The sequence below is a fragment of the Hippocampus comes genome, unplaced genomic scaffold (assembly GCF_001891065.2).
Source record: "Hippocampus comes isolate QL1 unplaced genomic scaffold, H_comes_QL1_v1.1 scaffold39, whole genome shotgun sequence".
In the NCBI taxonomy this organism is placed as follows: Eukaryota; Metazoa; Chordata; class Actinopteri; order Syngnathiformes; family Syngnathidae; genus Hippocampus; species Hippocampus comes.
Window position 1 is genome coordinate 4,786,734 of NW_017842054.1, and position 27,126 is coordinate 4,813,859.

At 41.7% G+C, this 27,126-nt stretch overlaps 1 protein-coding gene and 1 long non-coding RNA gene across 7 annotated transcripts in view; one reads left to right on the forward strand and one right to left on the reverse strand.

The window, feature by feature from the left end:
• Nucleotides 1-1,382: 1,382 nt before the first annotated feature.
• The window catches only part of ppp2r3b (protein phosphatase 2, regulatory subunit B'', beta), a 56,346-nt gene continuing 30,602 nt past the window's right edge, over nt 1,383-27,126 (reverse strand). The window contains exons 1-15 of one of the 6 annotated variants that reach the window (XM_019860243.1): nt 25,356-25,543; nt 24,538-24,926; nt 12,618-12,803; nt 12,291-12,394; nt 9,911-10,013; nt 6,631-6,705; nt 6,471-6,557; nt 6,233-6,389; nt 6,101-6,149; nt 5,747-5,836; nt 5,500-5,675; nt 3,884-4,002; nt 3,709-3,818; nt 3,438-3,477; nt 1,969-2,069 (exon numbers count right to left, since the gene is read on the reverse strand). In XM_019860243.1, coding sequence (XP_019715802.1) covers nt 3,459-3,477; nt 3,709-3,818; nt 3,884-4,002; nt 5,500-5,675; nt 5,747-5,836; nt 6,101-6,149; nt 6,233-6,389; nt 6,471-6,557; nt 6,631-6,705; nt 9,911-10,013; nt 12,291-12,394; nt 12,618-12,803; nt 24,538-24,891 — 1,629 coding nt within the window. In that variant the 5' untranslated portion in view covers nt 24,892-24,926; nt 25,356-25,543 and the 3' untranslated portion in view covers nt 1,969-2,069; nt 3,438-3,458. Of the gene's footprint in view, nt 2,070-2,881; nt 3,478-3,708; nt 3,819-3,883; nt 4,003-5,499; nt 5,676-5,746; nt 5,837-6,100; nt 6,150-6,232; nt 6,390-6,470; nt 6,558-6,630; nt 6,706-9,910; nt 10,014-12,290; nt 12,395-12,617; nt 12,804-16,235; nt 16,682-24,537; nt 24,927-25,031; nt 25,051-25,355; nt 25,544-27,126 lie in introns of those variants that run through there. The other 5 variants (XM_019860239.1, XM_019860241.1, XM_019860242.1 and 2 more) reach the window with 5 other exon arrangements.
• LOC109510133 (uncharacterized) lies at nt 6,712-9,512 on the forward strand. The gene is made up of 2 exons (XR_002167077.1): nt 6,712-8,191; nt 9,426-9,512. It is a non-coding gene; the product is annotated as an uncharacterized LOC109510133 (long non-coding RNA).

Here is a 27,126-nt window from a genome sequence, read left to right on the forward strand (position 1 = left end):
TATATTTTTACACTTACTGTACATCGTATTTAATAGAAGTGCTTTCCCGTATCTACTGTATACATAGCTGCAGATGCTCCTGCATATGTACTATATGTTCATTTTCACTTCCAGAAGGTGCAACTACCACATGTCCCAAGATGATATTGTCCACATCAATTTTGATTTTACGTGTAACGTGAATGCCACACTTGACAAATATAATAATAATCTGTTATGAAGAATAAAGTAATAATAAAGTGATCGTTTAATGGGGGGGAAATAATATTTCAGTTTTTTTCTGTGCCTTTTCACACATTTTTAAAATCTTGTAATTAAATAAGATTTTTTAAATGAAATACCTAATATTAAAAGACTTGTAAATAAATGTTGCAATATTTTGCTTGATAAATTGAGACTGTTCTTGTTGTATGACTTGTTTGTAAAATTGCAATTTTATTTATTTCTAATTTATTCTTGCAATTCTGACTCCTGAACTTATTTTTGGAATTTTTTTCCCCGAAAATATAATTCTCATCAGATGAATATACATTATTCTTTCATGTACAATTTCCTCCCCACAATTACAACTTAAGTCTTGTAATAGTACGGTGTTTTTTTTCTTCAAAATAAAACTCTTAACCAATTATTCTTTAAGCTTACACTTTTCCTCATCAAATTACAATACAATGCTGAGACTTTTTTTTAAAACAAAACCATCATTACTTTGATTTTCCCCTTGAGAAATAACATTTCCGTAAAACCTGTAACTTTATTCTTGAAATAAATTTTTTTAATCGACTTTCCTCGTAAAAATTCCACATTTCTTCTTCTAATACGACGCCGAAATCCTCCTAAAAGAAATCTATTAATCACAACTTTTGTTTTCCCACGGTCCCCCAAACCTCCGTGTGGTCCTATCCAACTCCATTTGAAGTTGAGCAAGACCAATTCAATTTCCAGTTTAGTGGTGTACCACAGGGCTCAGTACTCGGCAATACTGTTAAAAAGGTGCATTATCAATCACATTTTCACCAGTAAAACAAACATTTTAACGATGGCAACTACCAGCTTATCACCCTGAATCTTAGTTCCGCATGCACATATTGCACTTTTTTGTAAACTTGCATTTGCTATAGAGTATATTTGTCAAGTGTGATTCACTCTGCAGTGGACCCCCGCATACGCATGATTCAGCTCCTACAGATTCATCAATTTGCAGATTTTATTCAAATAATATAAAATATTTTGAATTTGCTTTTTTATTTTTGAGAGCGAACCCCAATTTCTCGGGGAAAACGCTTATTGCAGATACTTATTCAAGAGTTTTGGGGTGTGAAAACAAAAAGGTTTTTTTTTTTTTTACAATTTTCACTATTTGCAGGCCAGCAGGCCTCTTTCCCCTATTTTGAGGGGCCTACTGTGTTATCTTTCCTGCACACCATTGCTCCTGGTGGGTGCTTACATAATTAATGGTATCATATTTAAATAAAAAACAAAAAACAAGTATGCTTGTAGTCAATGACTGAGACTTTATTAACTTTCTTACATAGAAAACGCTGTCCTTCAAACTTGCCCAAATCATTTACATCACAGCAAACATTATTTACACATTAATATATATATTTACTTATAAATTCATCTAATAAATTACAAGACCCATCTCACGCACAACGCACAACACACACACACACACACACACGCACACAGTGTCCAATGTAATAATTTGACATGTTGTACAGAAGCTTCCGGTTTGATCACTGGAATGTAAGGTGAGCCAATGGATGGGCGACAAAGGTTGAGAGTCAAGTCGGTGATGACACTGCAACTTCTTCATCGGGTCATAAGTGTAAAAAGTCAAAAGTGGCAAGAAGAAGCCGCAGTTGGCGGTCCGTTAGTTGCTTGTGAGCACATCAAGACTCGTTTATTGGGGGCGCGGCGCGGCGCTTGCTCATTCAAAGTCGTCCTCGTACTCGTAGCCATCCAGGTCTAGGTTGCAATGCGGCGAGGGTATCTGGAAGAAGTGTCTTTTCGTCAGGCTCAGATCAGGCGAGATGTGCGCTTCCAAAGGACTCAGCGGGGTTTCGTACCTGAACACATAATCGTCCTTAGGGAAAAATATTCATGTCATGTGCCTATGCTGCCACAAGAGGGCAGTCTTAGTCCACATGTATTTTTCTAACCCGATCTTGGTTGAAATTAACAGGCTGTCATGTGCACGCCAAAGCAACAGGTGGAGCTATTCTGCCTACGTGGAACACTTAACTGGTGAAACATCACAAGCTTCGCCAAAGTAATTAAGACAAATAACAACAAAGGCGAGCCGAGCGAAGGACAAAAACGTGCGTGGACTGAGAGTGATGCAGACTCCATTCTCCGTGTTACATTTGAATCAAGGTTGGTCAAGCATATTCTCATGAAATTAGCCTCACCATTCACAATCTCAACAAAGTTGAACACAACAACTTTTCTTCCTCATAATCAGGACGATTTCTATATTTCTATTTTATTGTCATGTTAAACTACAAATTTATTCTCTTTATATACCAGCAACTTTATACAACTAGCATTTTATTTTTAATTGCATTGTAAAGACTATTTCCATAATTTACACTTTTGTCATGATCGTTCTTTTTTAGCCATTAAAAAATACAATTTAATTTTCTTTTTACTATGATCAGCATAAAACGGACTTTTTCTGATAGTTTAGCCTTTCTTTTTATTATGTTAGCTTTTTTTGGGGGGGACGATGTTATTCTGACTTTATACTTGTAAAATCACACATTTCTTATACTCTTTATTACTTTTTAATTTATTCACATAAATATTTAGATATTGTCCTGATTTTTTTTTAAATTACAGAATTGTAAAATTACAAATTCATTTTCAACAAAATGTTTTTCCCCTTTTACTCTAACAAAATTACTGAATTCTCGCAGTGTTTGTATATAAGTGTTTATATTCTCGTATTACCACTTGTGCTGGTATAATTAGTCAAACTTTATTCCCAACATTTTAGAATTATTTTATTTTTTAATAATTCTCAAAGTTTTACGTTTATCTTGTAAAATTCCACTTTTGGAATATTCCTACTTTTCTTGTGATACGTCAACATTTGTGTCAGATTACAACTTTACTCATTTTTATTTTCACATTAGGACTATAGCACAACATTTTTCTTGATTTTTTTCCCACTCATGATATGAAGTGGAAGTGGGGATGCACATTTGTGTCACGCAGAATGTAGACTACCCCCCACTCCCAAAAAAAAAAGACGAGTGTGTAAGTGGAGAAGACAAAGGAGAAGAACACGAAGGTGGGGAAGTACAGGAGAATATCTGAAAACAAAAACCAGGTTTTGCTCCCATGTTGTCGGGGTGGTTTTCGAACCAGACAGGTTCAGAGAGAAGGAAAGAGGAGAGAACGTTTGGTTCTTTCCGGTACTGTGACGGTCTTACCTGCTGGGAGGTGGTCCGCCTTCAGAGCTTAGTGGTGGTCCTAAAGTTCCACACAAACTCATCAGCCATCAGCTGACTCCGAGTAAGGACCACTCAATTGTTTTCATCTTAAACATATACTGTATGTATAGGATCCATTTTTTCCCACAAACATGTGGTCATAATAATCTATTCTATTCTACTCCTGCTTGTGTAGCAAATTTTGGATCCAGCTCAGGTGCTTGTGCAAGTGTAGCTCGCGGTGCGTTGCGAGCATTAAGCGTGATCTTACACGTCATCGTCGCAGTGATTCCCGGCAGCCTCTTCCGCCACCAGGATGTCGTACTCCTCCGCAGCGTATCGCTCCCAGTCGGTTACTTCCTGTCCATCCGTCTCCACTTCCTGTCAGACACGGACGGTGAACAGGGGCGCGAGAGCGGCGTGTGACGTGTGTGCCGCACGCTCACCCTAATGACGGAGAAGGGGTCCCGCTGCTCGTGGTCCAGGTACTTCTCAATGTTGAAGAAGGTGTCAAAGAAGATGTGCGACAGCTTGCACCTCTTCAGGTCCCGCAGCGTGATTTTACCTGCCGTCATCATCCACATCAGCGTCAAATTCAGAGGCTAATTGGAGTAAAGTCACCCTCAAGCTAAAGGCAAGTTCGATTCAAGTCCAACTTCCCAATGTTCCTTGTTGTCCAAAGCCGCTACAGTTCATTTACGACATGCATCACTCTTCTGTTGGTTTTGCTATTGTGATTGTGTGATGTTGTTACCACAAGAGTTATTTGGTAAATGATTAGTTTTGCAATGGAAATGGGGTGGAGTGCCCTCTCTGGGTCGGGGAGGAGATCTTGCTCCAAGTGGAGGAGTTTAAGTATCTTGGGTCTTGTTCACGAGCGAGGGCAGAAAGGAGCGGGAGATTGACAGGCGGATCGGTGCAGCGTCTGCTGTGATGCGGACTTTGTATCGGACTGTCATGGTGAAGAAGGAACTGAGCCAAAAGGTGAAGCTCTCAATTTACCGGTCGATCTAGTCGAGCCGCTTCTCCTTCACATCGAGAGGAGCCAGATGAGGTGGCTCGGGCATCTGATTAGGATGCCTCCTGGACGCCTCCCTGGTGAGGTGTTCCGGGCATGTCCCACCGGCAGGAAGCCCAGGGGATGACCCAGGACACGCTGGAGAGACTATGTCTCTCAGCTGGCTTGGGAACGCCTTGGGATCCCCCGGGAAGAGCTGGAACAAGTGGCTGGGGAGAGGGATGTCTGGGCTTCCCTGCTAAGGCTGTTGCCCCCGCAATAAGCGGTAGAAGATGGATGGATGGATAGTTTTACAATGTTAATTTACGAAGATTTGAGGCTATTTACAATCATAAAAATCTACTTATTATATTCCAGTCCAGAATTACCCGGCTCACCTCTTGACTGGTACTCATAAGAGGAAGCACATAACTCCTACTCTGGCATCTCTCCATGGACTCCCCCATACATTTTAGAGTTCTTTTTAAGATCCTATTATTTGTTTTCACTGTCCGCACCTCACCTCTCTGAGCGCATCTGCCCGGTGCCTCAGGTCTGCAGAACGAATACTATTAGAGGTCCCGAGAACTAAGCGGAGGCTCTGAGAGGATCGAGCCTTTTCCGTTGCTGGTCTCTCTCTTTGGAATGACCTCCCGCTGAACGTTAGGCAAGCCCCCCTCCTCACTGCCCATCTTTAAAACTCGTCTTAAAACTCGTTTTTATTCTTTGGCTTTTGACTCAGCATGAGACCAGATTTTTAGTTTGACTGTTTTTGTGCTTTCCACCGTCTTTGTTATTTATTGTTTATTGTTGTATGAATTGTTTTTGCTCCATGTACAGCACTTTGGATGCAGCGGTGGTTGTTTTAAAGTGCTCTATGAGTCCAGTTTAGAGTTTAAGAATCAGCAGGATTGCCCCGTGCTAACTACACCTGTGTGTGCATGCGTGTCTGCGAATGACACCAGCAGTTGTGGACAAGTTGTCAATCAAACCTGGAAAAAAAAAAAAAAAAAAAAAAAAAAAAAAACACCGAACTTCACGCGGGCCAAGTAAAGGATGACCGACCTTCGACCCGAGGCTTGACGAGGTCGAGCATCTGGCAGAGGCAGTCCTCGAAGGGCAGCGGTTCGATGGCCATGCTCTCCAGCTTCTGACACTGCTCCTCATAGAAGTACTCCATCTCGTACATGCTCAGCACGCCGTCGCCGTCCAGGTCCATGCAACGGAACCAGTACTCTATACTGGGAGCGCAAAATGATGGTCAAGGTGGTGGCTCTCGTTTTGAAATCCGACAATGGAGGCGTACAAATACCTGGTTTCCGTCTTCTTGTCCTCCTCGGAGATGAGGAACCAGACGAAGTCCGCGTAGCTCAAGCGGCCTTCCTTGAACACGCGCCGGTCCCTCAATGCCACAATACCGGGAGAAATCAAGTCAGATTTTTTTCTTTCTTAAAAAAAATAGTCACTCTTATGAAATTTTTTTACAAACAAAATGTGGTTAAAGTTGTTTTCATTCTTTTTTTAAAGATGACAATGTCATGTAAGAATGAAGTTGTTTTATTCCATGAAAAAAATATGAGGGGACATTTTTAGTCTCAGAAAAAAAAAATTCGAAATTTTCAAATATAGTTGTAAAACAAAGTGTATTTTTCATCTAAGTGTTTACCTTGTGACTGTTCCTGAGAATATCCTCTCAATCATCTTTTGGGAGATGGCTGGGGGGAACAAACAAACAATGAGCGGACGCCAGTCTTGCTACATGACTGCCGATCGGCCATCTTGTGTGTGGCTTGAGCACCTTGGTCGTTGTGCTGCGCCAAGTCCTTGGGGTCGATGTACAGGTCGTGATCGGTGTCCAACTCCCAGAACTTGCAGTAGATGACGTAGAAGTGCTCGTAGGAAAAGAACTCTGTCAACTGGTTCACATCGTCTTCTTGCTCGAGCAGTGCCACATTCTGACCCCCAAAAAGAAAAACAAGCACACACAGAATTAGTATCCCATCAGAGAATTCAGAAAGCCTCATGTGTTGACCTACCTGAAGGAAGTTACTTTTCCGGAGTTCACAACAACTGATTTTTCCATTCCACGAGCGGTTGACGGTGTAAAATATCCTTTGGATCACCTGTAAGCACGGAAACGCTCAACGTCAACATCAAGGCAAGGCGATGCACATGCGATGTTTTATGGCACTGCACCGTGGTGATGTATCGGGAGTGAAAGTCCGCTGCTTCCTTCAGAAAAGCCAGGCCCGCGTGAGAATTGACCACATCCTGAAAGACGACAACAGTCGGTCGGGCTCACTCTTTGGTCGCATTCCCAGTGCGGCAACATCAAAGCAAAGCAGTCGCTAATGAAGTTTACTTGAATTAAAAAGAGGCTCAGAAGAAGGTTTTACAGCACTTCATGATGATGGATGGTTTGAAGCCAAGGTGCCCCAAACTTACTTTGTCTTATTTTACATAAATAAAATTGTAATAAAAAAAGTCCTGCCGTTATTTGGATATGCCAAAATATTATGAGAAAGAACGAAGTGTAATAATTAATCTGTACTATACTATAAACAATATCAGATTTATTACAAGTACATATTTTGGTTTATAGGTTAGGCTGACGCTAAAATAAAGAAAATAAACCACGAATCCAAATGAAAGAGTTGATGCATCTACTTAAATGGGGTACTTTTCATTTTCATCCATTGGTGACCTTTCCTTGCATCTTTTTCTGACGTTCTTTTTTGTGTTAAGGTTTCTTTACAAAGCAGTGCTGCCTTAGCTGCCCATAACAGCAATTCCATTTTTTTTGTTCGTGTCAAGCAAATATACACTTTCATGTAAAAGCAGTGTGGCCCTAAACCTGAAACTCCCGAAAAATATTATTTTGCAGAGATATAAATGAACGTGAACTGCACTGAACCTTATGATTGGACAGTGACAAGGAAAAGAAAAAAACGATGCTCCAATTAACCTTCCTCCTTGTGCTTTTTTTTTTAATACCCTCATTCCCATATGTTGACATAAATGCTCAGGCTGCGGAGGAATTAAAAGTTCTTATTTTGGTGCCTCTTTGACTCCCACAGTGAGAAATTAAATCATAGCGAAACACATAAATCACAAGCTGGGGGGTGGGGTAGGGGGGAGGGGGGAACAGGCGGGGACAGTCGCATCTACTCCGCTGCAATCGCCCTCTCATTCATCACAAGAGTCAAAAGACATTCTCCCCTAGCCCAAGTCCACAAATTAAAGTGAGCAGGCCACCGGAATCAATTCCAAGTCTAAAAACCGCCTACACACCGCGATGGCATATTCTCCAAAACAACATTCTGTGGTATCGGTTCACATACTCAGGTATTACCAAGGCCACTCCACAAACGCTGACGCAGTCAGAGAGAAATTGATGTAACGAAACATATGCACACACGGACAAAATTGTTGGTACCCCTTTGTCATGAAATACAAGCCAAAGTGGTGGTAATCTAATAAAAGTAACAATTTCAAAAAAAAAAAAAAAAAAAAAAAAAATGAACAAATGGAAATCAGACATTGCTTTTGAATTGTGATTTAACAGAATTAGTTAAAAGTGAGTGTCCCTGAAAAAGATTGAAAATAACATCAACACTTAACCAGAGATGGCCTTGTGTCCTGAAATGTAGTATTGACGATGATTTTAAAAATGTCTTCACTGTTTCCAGGCAATATTTGATGGTTTGAGAGATATTCTCATTTTTGAAGTTTGACTTGTGAAAGCTTGCGCAACATAGTGTACAGTGATGGCAATGGCGAGTGATGAAAAAAGCGGAAAGGGGCGTGGCATTGACGGGGCGTGGCTTGGGGGCGGGGCCTGGACGGGGGCGTGGTTACTTACAAAAGTGGCACTAAACATGCTGAAGATGAAGTGTATTGAATTTACACACTATTTGAAACTTGAACAGAAAAAAATCCCAAGATTGCCACTATTCTTTCAAGTGAAAAATTGTGCAATTTTGCTTATGCAATCCTGGTGAGCACCAATATGTAACTTCAAATTTGCTGCTCAAAATCCAAACTAAAAAAGGAAACACATTCCCTGCCATATTTAAGATTTGTTCATTACTTGTATTCATAAAGTGTTGTGTAAATGTGATAAAAAGCTATTGATTCTTACCTCATACAGTGATAGTGAAGTCCCACACTGTTTACTATATATGGGTTATGAATGTATTTTATGATATAAAGTGGATGTCTATTTACAGTATATACAACAATATACAGTTTCATGAGGTAGAATACTTTATTTTCTCTTTATTTTAAGCTTTTTAGCAAGCGCTAAAAGCTTATTGGTCATCTCCGTCTTTTTCCACTCTCTTTTTAGCCAACTCCTCTTGTTTTTACACATGCTCCAGGCTGTCGAAAAGCGCTTGAGATCGAGTCATTACTTTTCAGTAGAAATGTCTGTTTTCGGTGTTTCACCGAGGTTGCGTGACTCTGTAAAGCTTTCCATCCTCTCGATCCGTATAGAATGACATCGTCACACACTGTACACAGAGCTTGAACGGCGACATCGAGCTTTTTCACGAAATCCGACACAAGCACAATGGTTCCTCTTTACTGTTTCCTACTGGGGACACAGTCAGCTTTCTATCCAAGCAGTCCCATCGAAACGTGTTTTTCAGATCCGCATCTATCTGACACACTTTAGCTTCGTCGCGAGTCTCAATAACATTCGGCATTCGCGAGAAAGGGCTTTAGGAAGGCGAACGCGGATTGGTTGTGATTTGCATTTGCCGATATAGCGACCAATCACAACAAGTAAGACATCATACACGTCCAATCGCAGGTCTGTTTACAATCGGAAGATGGAAAGACTGATCGGGAGAGCTCGTGAAAACTCGACGATAAGGTACCTGACCCCCCCCTAAAATTTTCTCAACGGATTTAGACGATTCACAAAAATGATCAATGAAGAAATAAAACGGCGGATTTCCGCGTATCCGCGGAAAATTGCCATCACTGAGTGTATAGATGGTAGCATACCTCATAATTTATAGCAACGACGTCTCAGGAAAGAAAAATATGATTGAAAAATTTAGTAAAAATAAATAGTTTACAGGGAGATGCCTCCTCTGGCAGACAACATCCAAGTAAATAATAGTGGTTAAAGCCATAATTTAGTCATCTTTAGCATTAGTTCATATTATTTCCATTGGGCATTTGTTACTTTAGTGAACTGAAAAAAAAAGTGGATGATATGATGATAAATTATGCTCAGACTTTGATGCAAGGACCCTCCTGTACTTGAGTACACTGAATTGACTTGTGTAGAAAAATCCAAGTGCTCTTTCCAACTCTGGTTTCAGTAAGACATTGCTGACACTGTCAATCAAAAGTTAAGACCACGCCGGTGTTCCTAATGAAGTGGCCGGCAAGTGCATATGAATCGGTCTTGTGTGAGCAACGAGGCGAGCCAAAGTGGCGAGCGCGCGTGCGGCCTTGCCAGTACCTGCAAGAAGGGAATAAAGTCATCTTGTTCCAGGTAATTACAGCCAGGCTTGGCCAAGAGGTGCACGAATTTGGCGGCCTCGTCGTGACAGGTCTGCAGCGTTCTACACGGGGGTGGAATAAGAAAGAGAGAACAGATGGTGGCAAGGTTACTCCCTCTCTTGGCTTCTTTTGTTGTGTCCTATTATGAGAGGAGAACAGCTCTAATACATTCGGAAATTAGGATTCTGGATGGCTTCTGGGTAATTATCAGCGTTGAGAGCGGCGGTAGTTTAAAAAAAAAAAAGAGTTGGGGGTTGGGGGAAGGTGAGCATCTGTTGTGGCCTCTCATCTAAGAACAGCTCGATTATGAGCTCAAGTCAAAGGTCGGCCTGTCCAGCTTTCTGAATGCTTAATACAAGGGCAGGCCCAGACTGCACAAGACTATCACGTACTCGTACAGTAATGTGCAAAAGTCTTCGATGCTTTGAGCTTTCTTGTTTTAATGATGTCACCGTTCATATTAGAACTCAGACTGCATATTGACATTTTGTACAGTGGCGCATTTTGCTGAGGATGTGGATAAAGATGCACACATTAACAGTACGGTATGTTCACTGTTGGTATGCTTGTGTGGCTTCAGCATAAATGGACGCGATATCACTTTTGAGCCATCCTGCCATTGCCGCAGCTCTGGTGAAATAACCAACAGATACCGTATTTTCCACACTAAAAGGCGCACTGGATTATGAGGCGCACCTTCAATGAATGGCCTATTTTGTAATTTTTTTTCATATATTGGACGTACCGCATTATAAGACGCAATCTACAATGCATCCACTAGATGGAGCTACGCTCAAGGAAATGCATTGCAAACATTGCAAACATTGAAATGCAAACATTGACTCGTTCACGTTGGACTCTCTTGCCGCTGCTCCATTTCCGTGTTCAACTGCGAAACCAATCGCCTTAAGTTTGAACTCTGCGTTGTAAGCATGTCTCGAGCAAGGAGCCATTTTAGGGTTGGCATATTACCGTAATGACCATACACAAGGCGCGTCGGATATTAAGGCGTGCTGTGAACTTGTAAGAAAATGGAAGGCTTTTAAGTGCGCTTTTAAGTGCGCTTTTAAGTGCGCTTTTTAGTGCGGAAAATACGGTATACAAAAATACATCACTTCGCAGATCTAGTCTTTTTCCCCCCCTCCAAATAGTTCAGAATTGCTGAAAAAAAAAAAAAAACAATAACAACAAAAACAATGGGGGCCACGGACAAATTTAGTCAAAGCGATACTGTGATTCGACGAATGTTCACTTGTGAATTCCCTTTCACATACTCAATACTCCACATGTGAAGTACAAACAAAACAGGTTTTATTACATTGTAGTTTTAACCTACCGTATTTTCACGATTATAAGGCGCCATTAAAAGTCTTAAATTTTCTCCAAAATGGACAGGACGCCTTATAATGCGGAGCGTCTAGTGTATGCGCCGAGTTCCAAAGCCTGACTGAGAGCACTTCTGGCCGACACGCTGTTTATATAGAGAAAAGGTGGACTAGAGAAAAGGTGGACGTGAGTGATGACAGGCATGCGGAAGTCCGCCAATGAGTGAAGGGTGGGCGTGTAAGAGGACGCTAAAAGCACGTCCCTAGCAGGTACCAGTAGCCAATGAGTGAAGGGTGGGCGTGTAAGAGGACGCTAAAGGCACGCCCCTAGCAGGTACCAGTCGCGTGAGTACATTGTAAAATGGCTAAATAAAATACACCAAACTCGGTTTTGCTTCCGTTGCCTTTTTAAAAACGTGTTTTTAGCGTGTGTCCGTATGTCTTAGCTGCTATCGTATGCTTTAAGCTAACATACCTGGTATGTTTTAGCGTGCATGCATGCTACCGTATGCTTCAAGCTAATGTGTTTTTAGCGTGCGTGCATGCATGCCGTATGTTTAAGCTGGCGTATGTTTTACCATGCCTGGCTGCGCCCAATAATACAGTGCGTTTTGTGTATGTGTCAAATACAGAAATAGCACCCGTTACTGAGACTGCGCCCAACAATACGGTGCGCCGACTGGTCGTGAAAATACGGTAATTTTGTGAACACCAGCAGTTCGAGTAGGTCTTTGCTGTGAACTCTTAGTTATACAGTCATTTCAGAATTGCAAACAAAATAAGGCTAACCTAACAGTGCCCGAGACTTTTACAGGCAACTGGGCATACGCATATTTATAAAAGTCATGTTTTTCTCGTCCTGTTTTTGTTCGCAGTGCAAATGTTTATAAGGCCTTTGCCACCGATCATTTCTGTTTACTGATGCCAAGGAAATAACAGTTCAAACAGGCGACGTTGAACGAGCGTGTGCACGCGTGGCCCGGCTGAAATCAACAAAAGAGGCCATTGTCTTACTTGCGCCACATGGCCACGAACTTGTGCACAGACACGAAGCCCGTCCTGTCGCCCCCGGCCGAGCAGAACAATGGAACCTTCCAGTAGAGGGGACACTCGCAGGCCTGAGCAGACACATCTTGTTGTTATTATTGAGGACATTTAAAATAGTTGGAGCGCTGCAGCGTAAAGGTGCTGGTGAAAAGTTGCATCATTTGACAATTTCCCCGAGGAAATGCTTTGGGGTTTCCCTCAAACCACAGAGACGCCGGGCTCGTATTTTTGGCGTGAAAGGAGCAAACGTGTAAATCATTTGACTGGGTGGCATGCTGCAAATCACTCGCTCACCTTGGCAACCTGCCCCATGTCCTCAATGGTGGCCCTTTCATTGGGGAATTGGCAGAACGTCGCCTCAATTTTGGAAATGAGGCTGTCGATGTTAACGTTGGCTTGGGGCCGACCTTGCGGGAAGTAAAACTTTGGAATGCTTTCGCTCGGTGCACGGCTGACGGGCTCCTCTGTCCTCACCTGCGCCTGATGCAAACACACACACACACACACACACACACACACACACACACACACACACACACACACACACACTGTTAACCACCTGATGCTATCACGTGCTAGCAACGGTCTGAAGATCATTCATAAATCTTCGTCGAACCGAGAACAGTTGCTTTTAATTAATTAAAAACTCAAATGCAGATTGCAGTGGGTACTTTAGCAGAAACCTGTATTTGTACGAAAACATTTGAATAATAATATTAAGTGAATAATAACAACAGAATTAATAATATTGTCACTGTCCAATAACACAAATCATGAAACACATTGGTATTTGTCATAATGAGGGTATAATTGCTACCATCTTGTGGAACCACCTGTCATTTTTATTGCTGGAAAATTTGGATTAAGTAGGTCTATTTTGGCCGGGGTGTTTACTTTTATTTACTTGAGGCAATGCGGTGCCTGAAAAACATTCAGTCAGTGCTGATGAGACAACAACATCAGCTGATTTAGCGTGTCTACTCTGTGGTAACTTTTATCCGCTCACACTTTGTGCTCTCTATTTAGAGTTAATAAACAGCCAATGGGTGCTCTATTTTGATGTCTCCAAGGACAGAGAAGATTAGTCAATTGACATCATCTGTGGCATTGCCATCATGTTTCACAACATGTACCATCTCAGGTTTAATCACTGAAATGAGGTGACATCCCTCTGCGTAACTGCCGTGCAGTTTGACACAATTGCAAGCAACAGACACATTAAGCAAAAGTTGAAACTGAACATCAGGCAGAATTTGTCGTACAGTTATAGAAATAAACACACGGATGAGTGATATTGATGAGTGAACCCTCCAAGGCCGCATACAAGCCGGATCGCAAAAGTCAGTGAGAAGCATTGAGATCAAGTTGATGATGGATTAAAGAAAAAAAAAAACATTCTTTTTCATTCAATACATTTAACCAAGAGGTGATAAATGGTTAAAAGCCATGGATAAAAAGGTAGTTATAGGCGCAGTGCTTCCGGATTTTAACTGCTTCTTTTGGTGTCAATGATCAGAGCATTCTCATAGCGAAGCTCAATTTTTAGTACAGTATTAGTTTTTCCTCCCTCATCTCCGGCAGATAGTTATCTGTATGGCAGAACAGAGTGAGTATTTTTCATTGTCAGTTTTTCAACCAGTGAAAATATGTCTTGTGGGGTCCCACAGGGAAGTTGTTTAGGACCATTTTTATTTTCAATTCTTATCAATGATTGACCCTGTGTTGTCAAAAATTCAGATTGGATAATGTGTGCAGATGACTCAAACTTTGTTCGAGACATCACCCTAGTCAATTCAACTGAGAGATAAATTTCAGGTCGAGTTGAATAACATTATTAAATGGGTGAAAATTAAACGTTTGGCAATAGTGCCCAAACTAAATCTATTTTATTTGGTAGCAGAAATCTTTTTGATAATGCCGCTGCACTCAATTTGTATATTGATGGGGTACAAGTAGAGCAGGTGTCTGAGGCTAAATTACTGGAAGTGATCAAATTGATTACTGTATATTGTTTCAGGGAATTGCAATTTCAAGGAAATCTTCTGCTTTTGTTCCATCTTTGATGATGCATGATCTTGTTCGATCACTTGTTTTGTCACATTTGGAGTAATGTTATTTGGTCAAACGCTTAATAAAAACATCTTAATAAAACTAACTTGCACAGAATAGAGCAGCCCGATTAGTCCTCAACTCTTCACTCTGTGATAATGTGATCAATTTACATTAAAAAAATGATCATGGCTAACAGTGTTTTATTATGTAGAGTAAGTCTAATCTTTGTTGTATTAATTTGAGGACCCCAGGAAGACGAGCCACCACTTTTTTTTTTTTTTTTGTGGAAGCTAATGGGGATGGATCCTAATAAAAAAGAAAGAATTAAATCCATAAATTGGCTTTTGGATTTTTAAAGGCAGGCAATTCTGCAGACACAGCGGAAATAACAGATGCCACTAATAAAATGACGAGATGAACCACAGCCTCGTGTTTTCGTGTTCCAACAGAGGCATGCTGATTGATACACTTTGGAAGATCATGAGACACGTTTACACTGCTAGTCTGCCAGTAAAAGGCAGCTCTACTCTGCCATGCCCCCACTCGTGTCACTGTTTTGTACAAACGACAGGGTACTTACTTGATTATTCGATGGGAGAGTCGTTTAGGAGAATCGATTCGAAAATGATTCAATAGTGACAGTCCTATTCATGAACCGGGGATAATTTGGCTGACTTTTCATCAGGCTCCGTTTTTGAGCATCCACATAACAGTAAGTGAGGCGTACATGATAACTGCTAGAACACGAAATTGACAGATCAAGTGGATACAGAAACTGCAGGCTAAGGAAACTTGGTTGCAAATTAAAAGACAAGGAGATATATTTAGTCATAAGCACATATTGTATGAGAGCAAACCATTATTATGGTATCTAACATATGAACAACTGAGTGAGTCTCTAATTGGCATGGCTGAATGTCTATGAGTGCCATTCAATTGATGTCTGTTGCTGGCCTGCAAACTCAAGAAACATGTCAGCATGGTCTAAACTGTAAACTGCTGAGGGGACACGGTGGATGATGATCTGGATGTGGATGATCCTCTGCTGTGTGCAGCGCTCCACGGTGTGCCGGTGTCAGCCATGGCTATAAAAGGACATCAACCACATCTGCTGCCACCCTGCCACACACTGTCCCCCACCTATCCCCCCCGTGCTAACCACAAGCTGAGCGCCTGAAGCTAGACTTACTAAGCCTTATGACATTTTACACATTCCTTGTGATGTAGCCTCAAGCAGGGACAGAGGGGTGGGCAATACTGTGCAAGGAAAGCGCCACAGAGTAAATGTGGCGCACACCAGATCTTACAGGGCCCAAGGAACACCTGTGCCACTGGCGAATAAAAAACAAAACAAAAACAAAAAACAGTATGATGTACTTGGAAACTGAAGGAATTTTTCTGGGTTCCCAAGGATCAGTGGATCACTAGGAGTTGCTGGGAGTCGGGGCTATTATAGTACCACATGAGTAAATGTGGCAAAAATTGATGCTACATGCTAACCAAGAATGATCCGGTGATAGGAACTGGTTCTGGATAGTGGCACGGGTAGTGGGTGGCACACCGTGCAAGCTGAACACCATCCAATAAATGTGATCAGCTGATCACACAGGGCCAAAACAACACCTGTGTCATTGGCTAACAAATGATGACACGGTGACCAGAACTGCTGGCAAACAGCGCAAGATGAAGGCTACTCCGTAATCGTGGCGCACACTTGATGACACTGGACCGAAGGAACGACTATCTCCATTGGTTAACAAAGAATGATATGATGATCGGAACTTTATTTTGTGGGTAGTCAGGGCAACACCGAGACAGAATTCAAGTCCCTTGTCATGAATCCAGTACACCCATACGAACCTCGGCCTGTCCTTGCTGGAAGGCTTTAAGCCTCTTCTTGAAGCGCGAGGGCAGCACAAAGTCACAGCCTCGCGCCAGCAGGGCTAGCTCCTTCCTCAGGTCAGGGTCCTGACGCAGAGACAGCTCCCTCATCCTCATCCTCACGACGCACACCACGGGGAAGACATAAACAAATCCAGTGGGGTCCGGACGGGTTGGACAAATCAGGCGTTATTGTTGTTTGTAGAAGTTGTGTGTCTCACTGCATTTGTCCTCTGTCAGAGTGAGAGCAGCTTAATGCAAGGCAGCAGCTGCTGCTGTGACTCCCTCTCCCATTCCAGATCGGGTCGCACAATCTCAACTCTGCCTGCCGCTACACAACACACACTTACAGTCCACAGGGGCAAAGGGAGCGCTCTTCTCAATACTGCCGGGAAGATAAGGAGTGACAGGACGTCTGTGTGGGGGCAGGGGGGGGGCTCACTCTCTGTGAGTATGCGGTTGGGAGGGGTGTGCGCCTTGGATCTGCCCTTTCCAGTTGTCATTCCTGTGCGCTCGTAGAAGGTTACGCAACGAGAAGGAGACCTGTTGTTGCGGCTCGCCCACAACGGCAAATTTGGGGATGCACCAGAGCAACATGATGATATAGAGCAAGGGCTCACTAGTTTAAACCTCCAGTAACATCAAACACAGAAAGAGTAAGGGCACATCACACATTTCCAACGTCAATTTCAAGCACATCAGTTTACATGCTTTTCCAGCAATGCTAAATTGCGCAGTTTCAAAACTGCATCCACAGTTCAAATCACCTGAGGCAACTTGATTAATTTTTTTTTTTTTTTACTCTTTTGCAAAGCTGCACTAAACTTTTACAGTGAATTGCATTCATGGCTGCAATTGTGTACTAGTCTTACTAAAACCAAGGTAACATAATTTCACAAATTAATATTACTGCTAAATATTTCACAAAATTATTAAAATATTTATCAAACGAAGTTATAGAATATTTACTAAACACTGACATTCAAAAAATACACATGCATGCACACACAGTTTGTTTGTGTGTGTGTGTGTGTGTGTGTGTGTGTGTGTGTTTTTTAAATAACGGCAGCGGTGCACAAACCATTTAGTGCTACGAGCCATTTTCATGTGAAGAACTATTTTAGGGACCGGCATACAAACAAATCACAACAAATGATTAAAAGAATATCAGTCACCATTATCAATGGTTCAACAAGCCAAAAAGTATTATGACAGAAAAGACACTGGTATCATGGCATTTGTTATTCTATGGTGTTAAAGTTTTCTTTCTGACACATTTATTGTCTGCTCATTTTGGAAATAATAATCGATGAAGCTTCACTCTGTGTTGCTGCCCTTGATCCTCACCGCTGATATGAATCTATGAAGGTTACCGGCAATCGGTGTTAGCCTGAAGTCGTTAGCTTTCAGCTAATGCCCGAGTCGCCTGCTAACTTCCACTGCACATTCGTGAGCACTACTTTACTGTAGTCGACTAGTGGAACAAAACTACGTCTCTGATTGGCGTGTGGTAAACATGTATAGTAATCCCTTCTTTATCGCAGCGGTTACATTCCAAAAAGACCTTATGATAAGTGAAATCCGTGAAATAGTCATCTCTATTTTTTACAATTGTTACATATACAATATTGTATTGAATGAAACCAAAGATGAAACCTTTTTTATCACTTCTTAAGAGACGCCAACCTTTGTAAAATTGTACAATGTTTTTCTTATGAGACTACTCCTTTAAAGTAAAACCAGTCTCCTAATCTTGTGTGTAACAAAAATACACATGTATGCATTTTGAAGAATTCCAAGTATCCTGGACACCACCTCCTGCAAGTATCTTCTGTGAATAGGAAAAACCCTTTCTGTGACTGAATTTTATGGAAGATAATTTCTAACTAGGATCTGCTATGCGTATGTATAAATGGCAAGAACAAGACACAGAATGAACTCCTTATGACAGCCAAGGTATCAAAACTTAGTTTCCTAGAGAACCGGCCAAATTAGCATGACACATTCACGAGACATACATCATGATCATGCATACATCTAACTACTCTGCTTCCTACATTATGCTTCTCTTTGTTTTTGCCTTCCCTCTGCGAGCTCGGCCTGCCAGCCATTCCACATCTTATTATAGTTGATGGGCGACGGTGGAGGAAGGAGGGACGGGATACGTCAAATTCAAAGAATGATGTCCGAAGTAGTCTGCGCCTATTAAAAGCACCAGGCGAGCACTGTTTGCGATGGCGCCGCGGTCCACTTCCGCTTGCTAATGTCCCAAAAGTGACGGCAATTACATCAATTCTTCACAAAGTTGCTGATCTAACGGCGCCGCCTTCCACACGGCCCAAAAAAAGCCTGTTTGATTTAAACATGCTCACCACAGCCACATAAACAAACTAATATTTGTTAACGTTATGTTGTGAACTTGCCTGCACCCGCACGCATTATTTTTAGATGACAGGATGACAAAGACCAACGTTTTCCACTGTTTTTTTGCACTTCATGTTATCCCCCCGCACAGGACACTGCACAAGCTTGATAAGCTGTTTGTATGATGGGGTTTTTACTCCCAGGCGCCTTGTTATTATTTCCTCTTTTAATGCAAAAAAAATTCAAGCCATTCGTGGAAAAATGCGCAAAACAACCAGTAGATCACACGGAACTGTCATCTCGCGTGTGGTTTCGCTCGGTCTGCTTGGAAGCAAACAAAATGTGAAGCCTGCACCATGCAGTTTGCCAGTGGACGTAATGATGCTGCATTGAATAACTAACTTTATTTGCTGGATGGAGTGGACAAAATGAATGAAGCACTACACGCACCACATACTTTATCATGCACACATCCACAGTGAGAGGCCCAAGTGTAGAGCCTCTAGGGATCAATAAAGTACAATGGAACCTTAAATGTTGAATTGCACGGATTTACTCACAACTGTTCACGTAAAGAAGTAATGGAAATTAAAGTAATCTGTTCCAGGGTGAAATTGTTGCCGTCTTTAACTGTACAGGCAATGTTTCAAGAACAGATTAAAGCACTGAGTAACTTTAGTGGCTTCAGTGTAATGCTGTACATCTCACATCGTTTCAACCCCCCCCCCACCGAAAAAAAAAAAAAAAACCAAATTAAAGTAATCACAAGCTAACATCTGTAAAATGCAAAAAAAATAAATAAAATTAAAAAAATAACAGTCTGCAAAAGGAAGTGGGGTATGAAGGCGACCTGGCAATTTCTGGCTTTTCAGGTAATAACAGAACCGGAAAAGATGAGACATGTTTATGGTACCCGTATAAAAGGAATTCCACAATGCAAGGACGGAAGAAAAAGTACAGTGAAACCTTCCCAACGAAGGTTCTGCGTTTGTGGTCCCGTTATTGCGCAAAGATTTTTTTTTTTGTTTCACCGAATTATTATCCGCCGTTAGTCTGTATTTCATGGCGTTGCTTAAACTTTAAATCCGTGCGTCATAAACAGATATCCATGTGTATTGATTCAACCAATCAGGGAGCCGCTATCGTTATTGGCATCCTGACATGGGTTGTGACGGAGCCACCCAGGTCCAGTATTGTACAAAAGAAGAAACATAGCCAGCCAGAAACTGCCCAGAATGTTTCTTAAGAGGAAAAAAAAAAGTCACCGATGTAGACCATCCAAGTTCGATACATTTTATGCTGCCAATTTTTGTGTTCAGATCCATTTATCATTATGAGAAGTTTGTGTGTGTTTTAATAAGTATAAATGTAATTAAAATATGTGGGAGGCGTAATACTATTTTTTTTAAAGGTCTACATCACGGGTGTTAAAGTCAAGGCCCGGGGGCCAGATCCGGCCCTCCACATCATTTCATGTGGCCTGCGAAAGCAAATCATCTGTCAACTTCCATGATCCTTGCTTAAATATGTTCCGAACACTCAAATTGTCATACGTAATAACTAACGGTGACATTTTGCAATAATTCTGTTACCCTGTTTACACTCACTGAAGCAATAATTGAACAAATACTTGACTGACTTCAAAACTAGTGAGTCATCATTTTTTTATGTACAAGTAATAATGCAATGTGATGATTAAACATTATTTTGAAATTTAAATTAAAATTCTTACCTTTGTTAGAATTTTTCAAACAATTTCATGTTCGACGTAATAACTATGTCCAGTAGGAGTGCATGTGTGGACTCCAAAGTTGATGTGACACACGAGTCACGCTGAACATCTCCATGCAGCGAAATGCAGTTTGAACATAAACCCAATTTCAGTCATAGTCTGCTCATTGCATAACATTGTACAAAAAGCCTGAGAGTCTTAAATTAGAGGTTGGGAAGAGTTCAGCGTTTGCTGGTTAGCCCTTTAACATGCAGGACAGACTTGCAGGCAACATTACCAAAAGGAGGCTGAAGAAACTGTCAATGCAAGCGTACACAGTGGAGTGCTGAGACACTGGGCCAAAATTAGGTGCAACAGACGGTCAGAATGAGGCTTTCAGGGAAGGCCAACGGCGGGAATACGACTCGCACAGATCAGCTGCCTCGCATAGGTCCGTCATGTCAGCTGCGCTCACCAGCACAAACAATACACAGAGAAGTTACGCTACACTTAATCCTTCGAGACAACAGCTACGGAAATTTTTCATTGTCAAGATTACAATGACTGGACAGTGGAACATTCAAAACGGAAGGCACAGTAACAGCTCTTTTTACCATGGCAGTAAATGGTCCATTAAAAACGTTCTAAATTTCGTAGCTGTCATTTTAATAGCTTCAGTGTCCCGGCTATCTCACTCTTCATTATTCCAGCTCTAAACAACCACTCTGGTGCATAGACACCAACGATCCAGAACTTAATCCCTCTGAACCATCTTAAGTACTATGACACTCGTATGTACCCACCCCAAAAAACAAACAAACAAAAAAGCAACAAGAACAACTGTTTGAAAATGAGTCTTGTAATTTTTGAGCCAACTGCAACTGTTCTCCCCGTTGTGATCATAAGCACGGGGTGGGTGAAATACAGTGTTATGTATGTCTGCAAACCGTTGGAGAATCCTGCATCCAGGGGCTCTTGGGACACCAGAAGCTCCAAACACCCGCTTGCTTCTCATCATTTGGCTTTTTAACAGCTGGTCTCTTAATACCGTGAATTTGTCTCAGAGGAACTTTTTTTAACACGTCTCTCTTGGAAGGAGCCAATTTGCTCAGACTCCTATGCAAATTAGCGAACAGTCCGTAGATTTGTATCGTCAGTTTGCTGCCTACAAACTGAGACTATAAATTAAAGCTTGGAATGCACCGTAATAAGTCTTATATTCACTGACTTTCTACATACAGTATGTTGTCCATTGCCTCCATAGATGACAGTGGTCTCCCCTTTCATTTGAAGGAGTGGTATGCAAAACTGGCTGGGTATGTATGTTACATCTTCATTTGAGCTCATTTTCGTTCATTTGACCCAAGACAACAAACAACTTCGAAAACCTTACATCTACATCATGTAAATACCAACCTCCATTCATTTACAAGCCACTTTAAATGAAGACACTTGCAGGGCACAGATTAGCGACCCCTGCTTAAAATAGCGAGAATATCACTGAGCCAGCCAAGCACATTATGAAGAAATAACCCGCGACTATAGAAGACATGAGCTGCAGTGACCATGTATGAGCAAAGGCCTTTACAATGTGACCACCACTGTCATGCGCACAACGTCAATAAAACATCCTCAACAAGCACCTGATATAGAGCATGAGTATGCCACCACGTCTCTGCCCAGCAGAGGAATTCTGGGTATTTAACGGCGACACGGGACTCTCTGCCGTGTCCGGTGTCAAAGTCACACCAGCTGTTGCGGGCCGCATCACCGGGGCATAAATCAAATTTTTTCCATTAATCTGCCCAAGAATGCATCAGTGCGGAGGAATCCATTTTGTTGTCTTAAAATAGAAGCATGACCCCCCCCCCACCCTCCATTACAGCCACACAGTTCTTTTAATGTTGAGTGACACGTGGCCACCACATGACGTGCCACCTCAAACCGAGTGCACATACTGTCCAACTGATGCTTTAGATCTTATTCATAAAATTCCAAAGCCAACTGGTCAAGTTAAACCTTTTCCCATAACTAACAATACAAATGGAATAAATCCGTTCCGGTGCGATCATGGAATCCTTCGTGTACTGTGCACCACTGCACAAACAACATTTTAATAAGCTTAAGTGTTGCACAGGTGTCAAAATAAATTCACCAATGTCTAATAAAACTGACCTTGTAGTCTCCCTTTGATAATTTGCGATTAATTAAAAGACGTCAACCGCCATAAAAAGCGAAACGCACCTCAGTTTGCACAATTTTCACTTCAGTGTCATAGAATTCTGACAAGACCAAGGTTAAAAGAAGCACATTGTTGCAGCAAAGATTCTGTTTTATTGCCCATTTTATGACATGTTAAGTACCAAATCGGTAACTGAATCAAAATGTATTTATGTTGGGGCAATTTTTACACTGTCAATTTGAAGAAAAAAAAAAGTCCTGCTTTTGAATAAAGCAATGGAAATGAAAACATGCTATTTTTAGGGATCAGATTAATCAGTTATTTGGACAAAATAATGGCCAGATGAATTGTTTCATAAAATAATCGTTACAAGCCCTAGATGCTTTAAATCCAGAATTAAAGCCACACAAATTCTGAACGCATCTGGTATGTACAGTATTTATGTGCAGCAGCTTATAGAACATGCACTTATCTATATAATATGATCTTTTATGTTCAAAAACATGTCCTCGGGTGTTGTGCATGCCAAGAACATGCAGAAGGTGAAGCCTGGAGGAGCTTGTGCACCCCCCAGCCCTTCTCCAGCTGTCTTCCTTCCTCACTGTCATTGCACAAACACATGTACCATATGCACAGTCGGCACCGCTAGCCAGCGCTTGTGCAAAGTTGCATCTCATCTAACATTTCAAGGCCGGACGAACTTTGACAAAAGACAAACTGAATTGTTGCGGGCCTCCAGAATATAACCTTGAAGCAGGCAAAATAAAAATGCAATGTGCCAAATCGGTATCACTACCACAGAGTAATTCAGGGGCGAGGCCGAAACGTTTGGAAAGCATATAATTATGACTATGGGGAGGCTCTTCTGGGGCAATGTTGCGTGGACATTCAGATGCTACTCAGCCTCCTCTTGTGGCCACACTGGGAAGATCAGAGTCCCCTGATTTACAGAAGCGCCTTGAACACTACCAATCACACCCAGCTTTTTTGCCCCATGTCAATGTTCTCTGTGTCAAAGGGGCTGAGGTGGGAAAATTGCTGGGTGAAGGAAACAGGAAAATTTCCAGATATTCCAGGTAGAATCAGAGAGATAACTGAGGCAGGATGATGGTAGTGTGAAATGGAATAGAGTGAATGAATTCCCATTAAATTGTGGTTCTTTGATAATTTTTTAATGGATTTTTTTTCGACCCGAAACTGTGAACTGTGGCACTGTGAGGAGGCACATTGTTATGGTAAACCACTGTTACTATAACCACTATTTGTCCTGCTACAAGTCTCGCTTCTTTCTCACACACTGAACAAAGCAACATTGCAGGATCTCTTTTGTAGAGACGTGCTGGTTGACTGCCTGGCCCACGCTGAAGGGGAAAACTCATAATTTGGGTTTGAAATATACATTTTGTCAGACCAGTCCTGGAACATTTCTGACACACCCTGTATGACTGCAGAAGCTCTGTCATGTTCTGAAAGCAGATGCAGACGTGGCAATGTACCTCTTTGCTGGGTTCTGTGTATTAAATTGATTAAAAAAAAAAGATGAAAAGAGAAAAAAAGATGAGCTCTACTGAAGGGTAAGTTTGAGAACATTGTGCAGATCTCAAAAGTCAAGATCAAAATCATGAATTACATCATTCTATTTATGTTTTACGCACTGTAAACATTATCCACACACATTTTATGAATTTTTCTAAGTTTCATAAAAAATATAACTTTTAAAGGCCCTGAGAAATGCATTTTCAATTTCCACAACTTTTCCAAGTTTCTTATAACAGTACACATATGAATTAATACCAGCTTTAGTGTCACGGCAAAATTCTGAGAGAAAGAGGCTGCAGATTGAAATACTTTGAAGTAATGCCATTTGTGTCCAGCTATCCAGAAAAGCACCATTTAAATTTGACGCATTATCATTATTATTATTTACTGATGAGATAATCCGTATTTCAGTACATATACTTGTCATGACAATTTTGTTTGGTGGTCTGCGATGCGATAATTCTATGTCATATTAGTTTACTGACCTTTTTGGAGCTGACAGACCTCTGTAAGATCCGTCCATGAGGTCCCATCACCCTAGTGCTGCCACTGCATCCTGAGGGCAGGGGAGAGGCACAAGGTGGACTCAAACACACATTAAAGGTGCCTGGCTTCTTCTCTGTCAAGGTCTTTTGGAACGCCACGTTGTTGTTTTGGTTGAAGGTCAGAGTGCACTTCTCCTTGATGCCCACATTGCTAAAATCAGTTTGATGCCCGTTTTTAATGAGCTCGAGGTAGTCTTTGAGCACCGCCTGTGTTTTGAGATCGCTTAACCAGGTGAGGAAGAGCTCGTCGACCTTCATCTTGAGAACTGGTTGAAGAATCTGACTTGACGGCATTTTGAAGGAAGCCCAAGAATCCACAGGTGAGGTACCTGCACAGTAATAATTAATAACATGAATGGATCGTGTTCATGGTTATTATTATAATATGCTTATTTTGCTACAATGAAAAGAGGCTACACATGACAAACACCTACCACGACGATGCTGTTCTACAGTGCATAATGGACCATTGGTTGGCTAGCAGTCGACCTTGTTTTCTACTAATGTTACACTATCACAAACACACAAACAATATTGAATTTTAGCGCGTCGATGCTTTGAGCCCGCAGGCTCGCGTGAGCGACTGCACAAAATATTGGCTATTTCAAACAACAGGGTGGGTAAAAAAAAACGCAAACTGAAGCTGCACAACGACCGCAATGTATGGAGACGTTCAGAAAAGAGCTGACCGGTTTGGGGGAGATGTTTTCAGTTAGCATGAGCCAGTTAGCTCGAGCAAACTCAGACAAAATACCAACCTTATATTTAAAGCACGTAAATTCCAAATACGGTGGTACCACGCTACATTATTCCCTTCATTTGGTAATGATGATGAGCGTATCTTCAGTCTTGATACGGAATGCTGACTGGATAGCCGGCTCCGATCCCACAACAGAGAACACTTTGCATGCTACTCCGCTCCAACTTTTTCAAAATCGCGTTCCCGTGGTAACCACACGAACATATCGCGAGATTGGGCGTGATGCATTCAAAGTCTGATGGAACGTTCAGCCAACCCAACTCCTGTCGGATCCCTCAAACAAATATGTGAAGTACTTCTGTCAGGTTTTTTTGTGTTTTGTCTGTTCTGTATTTTTATCCTACAGAAGAGGATTAGGGCCAATGAAGAAAAAAACAAAGTTGGCAAAATTCTCATTTTTATCTCAGAATTCTGATTTTATTCTGAGAATTCTCACTTTAAGTGGCTCGTTGGCCCAGTGGTTAGCGCATCAACCTCACAGTGTAGAGGTCATAGGTTGACCTGCCTTCATGTGTGGAGCTTGCATGTTCTCCCAGTGGCTGCGTGGGTTTTCTCTGGGTACTCCGGTTTCCTCCCACATTCCAAAAACACGCATGGCAGGGTGAACACTCTAAATCACAGGTGTCAAATTCAAGGCCTGGGGGTAAGATGTGGCCCACCACATCAATTTAAATGGCCCGCGAAAGCAAACCAAAGATGATAACTTCAGTGATACTTGCTAAAATGTGTACCAAAATTTCAGATTTTCATATGTCATAAATCAGTGATATATTGTCAGCATTTTCTTGTTACCAAACCCCTCATTACAGTTACTTAAACAATAGTTGAATGAAACGTTATTCTTGACTTCTTTGTATAGTTTCAGTCATCATGGCCTTCCAAGGGAAACGGTAATTATAATGTGGCCCGCGACAAAAATGAGTTTGACACCCCTGCTCTAAATAGTCCCTAGGTGTGAGTGTGAGCACCGATGGTTGTTCATCTCTGTGTGCCCTGCGATTGGCTGGCAACCAGTTCAGGATGTCCCCTGCCTACTGCCCGAAGACAGCTGGGATAGACTCCAGCACCCCCTGCGACCATTGTGAGGAAAAAGCAAATCGGAAAATGGATGGATGGATGGAATTCTCACTTTAAAGTCAGAACTCTCCCTTTATTCACATCAGGATTCCAGTGGCACCACGAGATTCCCGAAAAAATGTTCACCTCCAATTGTCACTCTCTTCCCCAATTCGTAAATATGGGTATTGGCATGTCATGGACTATTTTTCCCCATGCTGTATAGTGCTGGCATAAACATTCATTTATTGAATTGAATTTGAATTTGAATTTGACTTTTATTTGGTCTCCCATAGGGGAAACTTGTCTCGGAGGACAGGCCCTCTGTGCTGCTACATGCATTGAGCAATACATACCACATACATGACACACTATTGGACAATACATACAGTACAGGACAATATATACTCTACACACATTGGACAATGCATTACAGGCATATGCACTCCCCACACACCTTATGTCCTCTTGTTTGTCTGTCTGCCTCCCTGTAATTGTTTGTTAATTAAGATGAAAGCCTGCGGTATGAATGAGTTTGTATATCGGTTTAATTTGCAGAGAAGAGTCCTATACCTCCTTCCTGAGTTTAGGAGCTCGAATTGGGAGTGTAGCACATGGAAAGGATTGTCTAAAATGTTGTTGGCCTGTTGAATAACGGACTGGACATACAGTATATGTCCTGGGGAGCAGGTGGTGAGGGCTGTCCGATTACC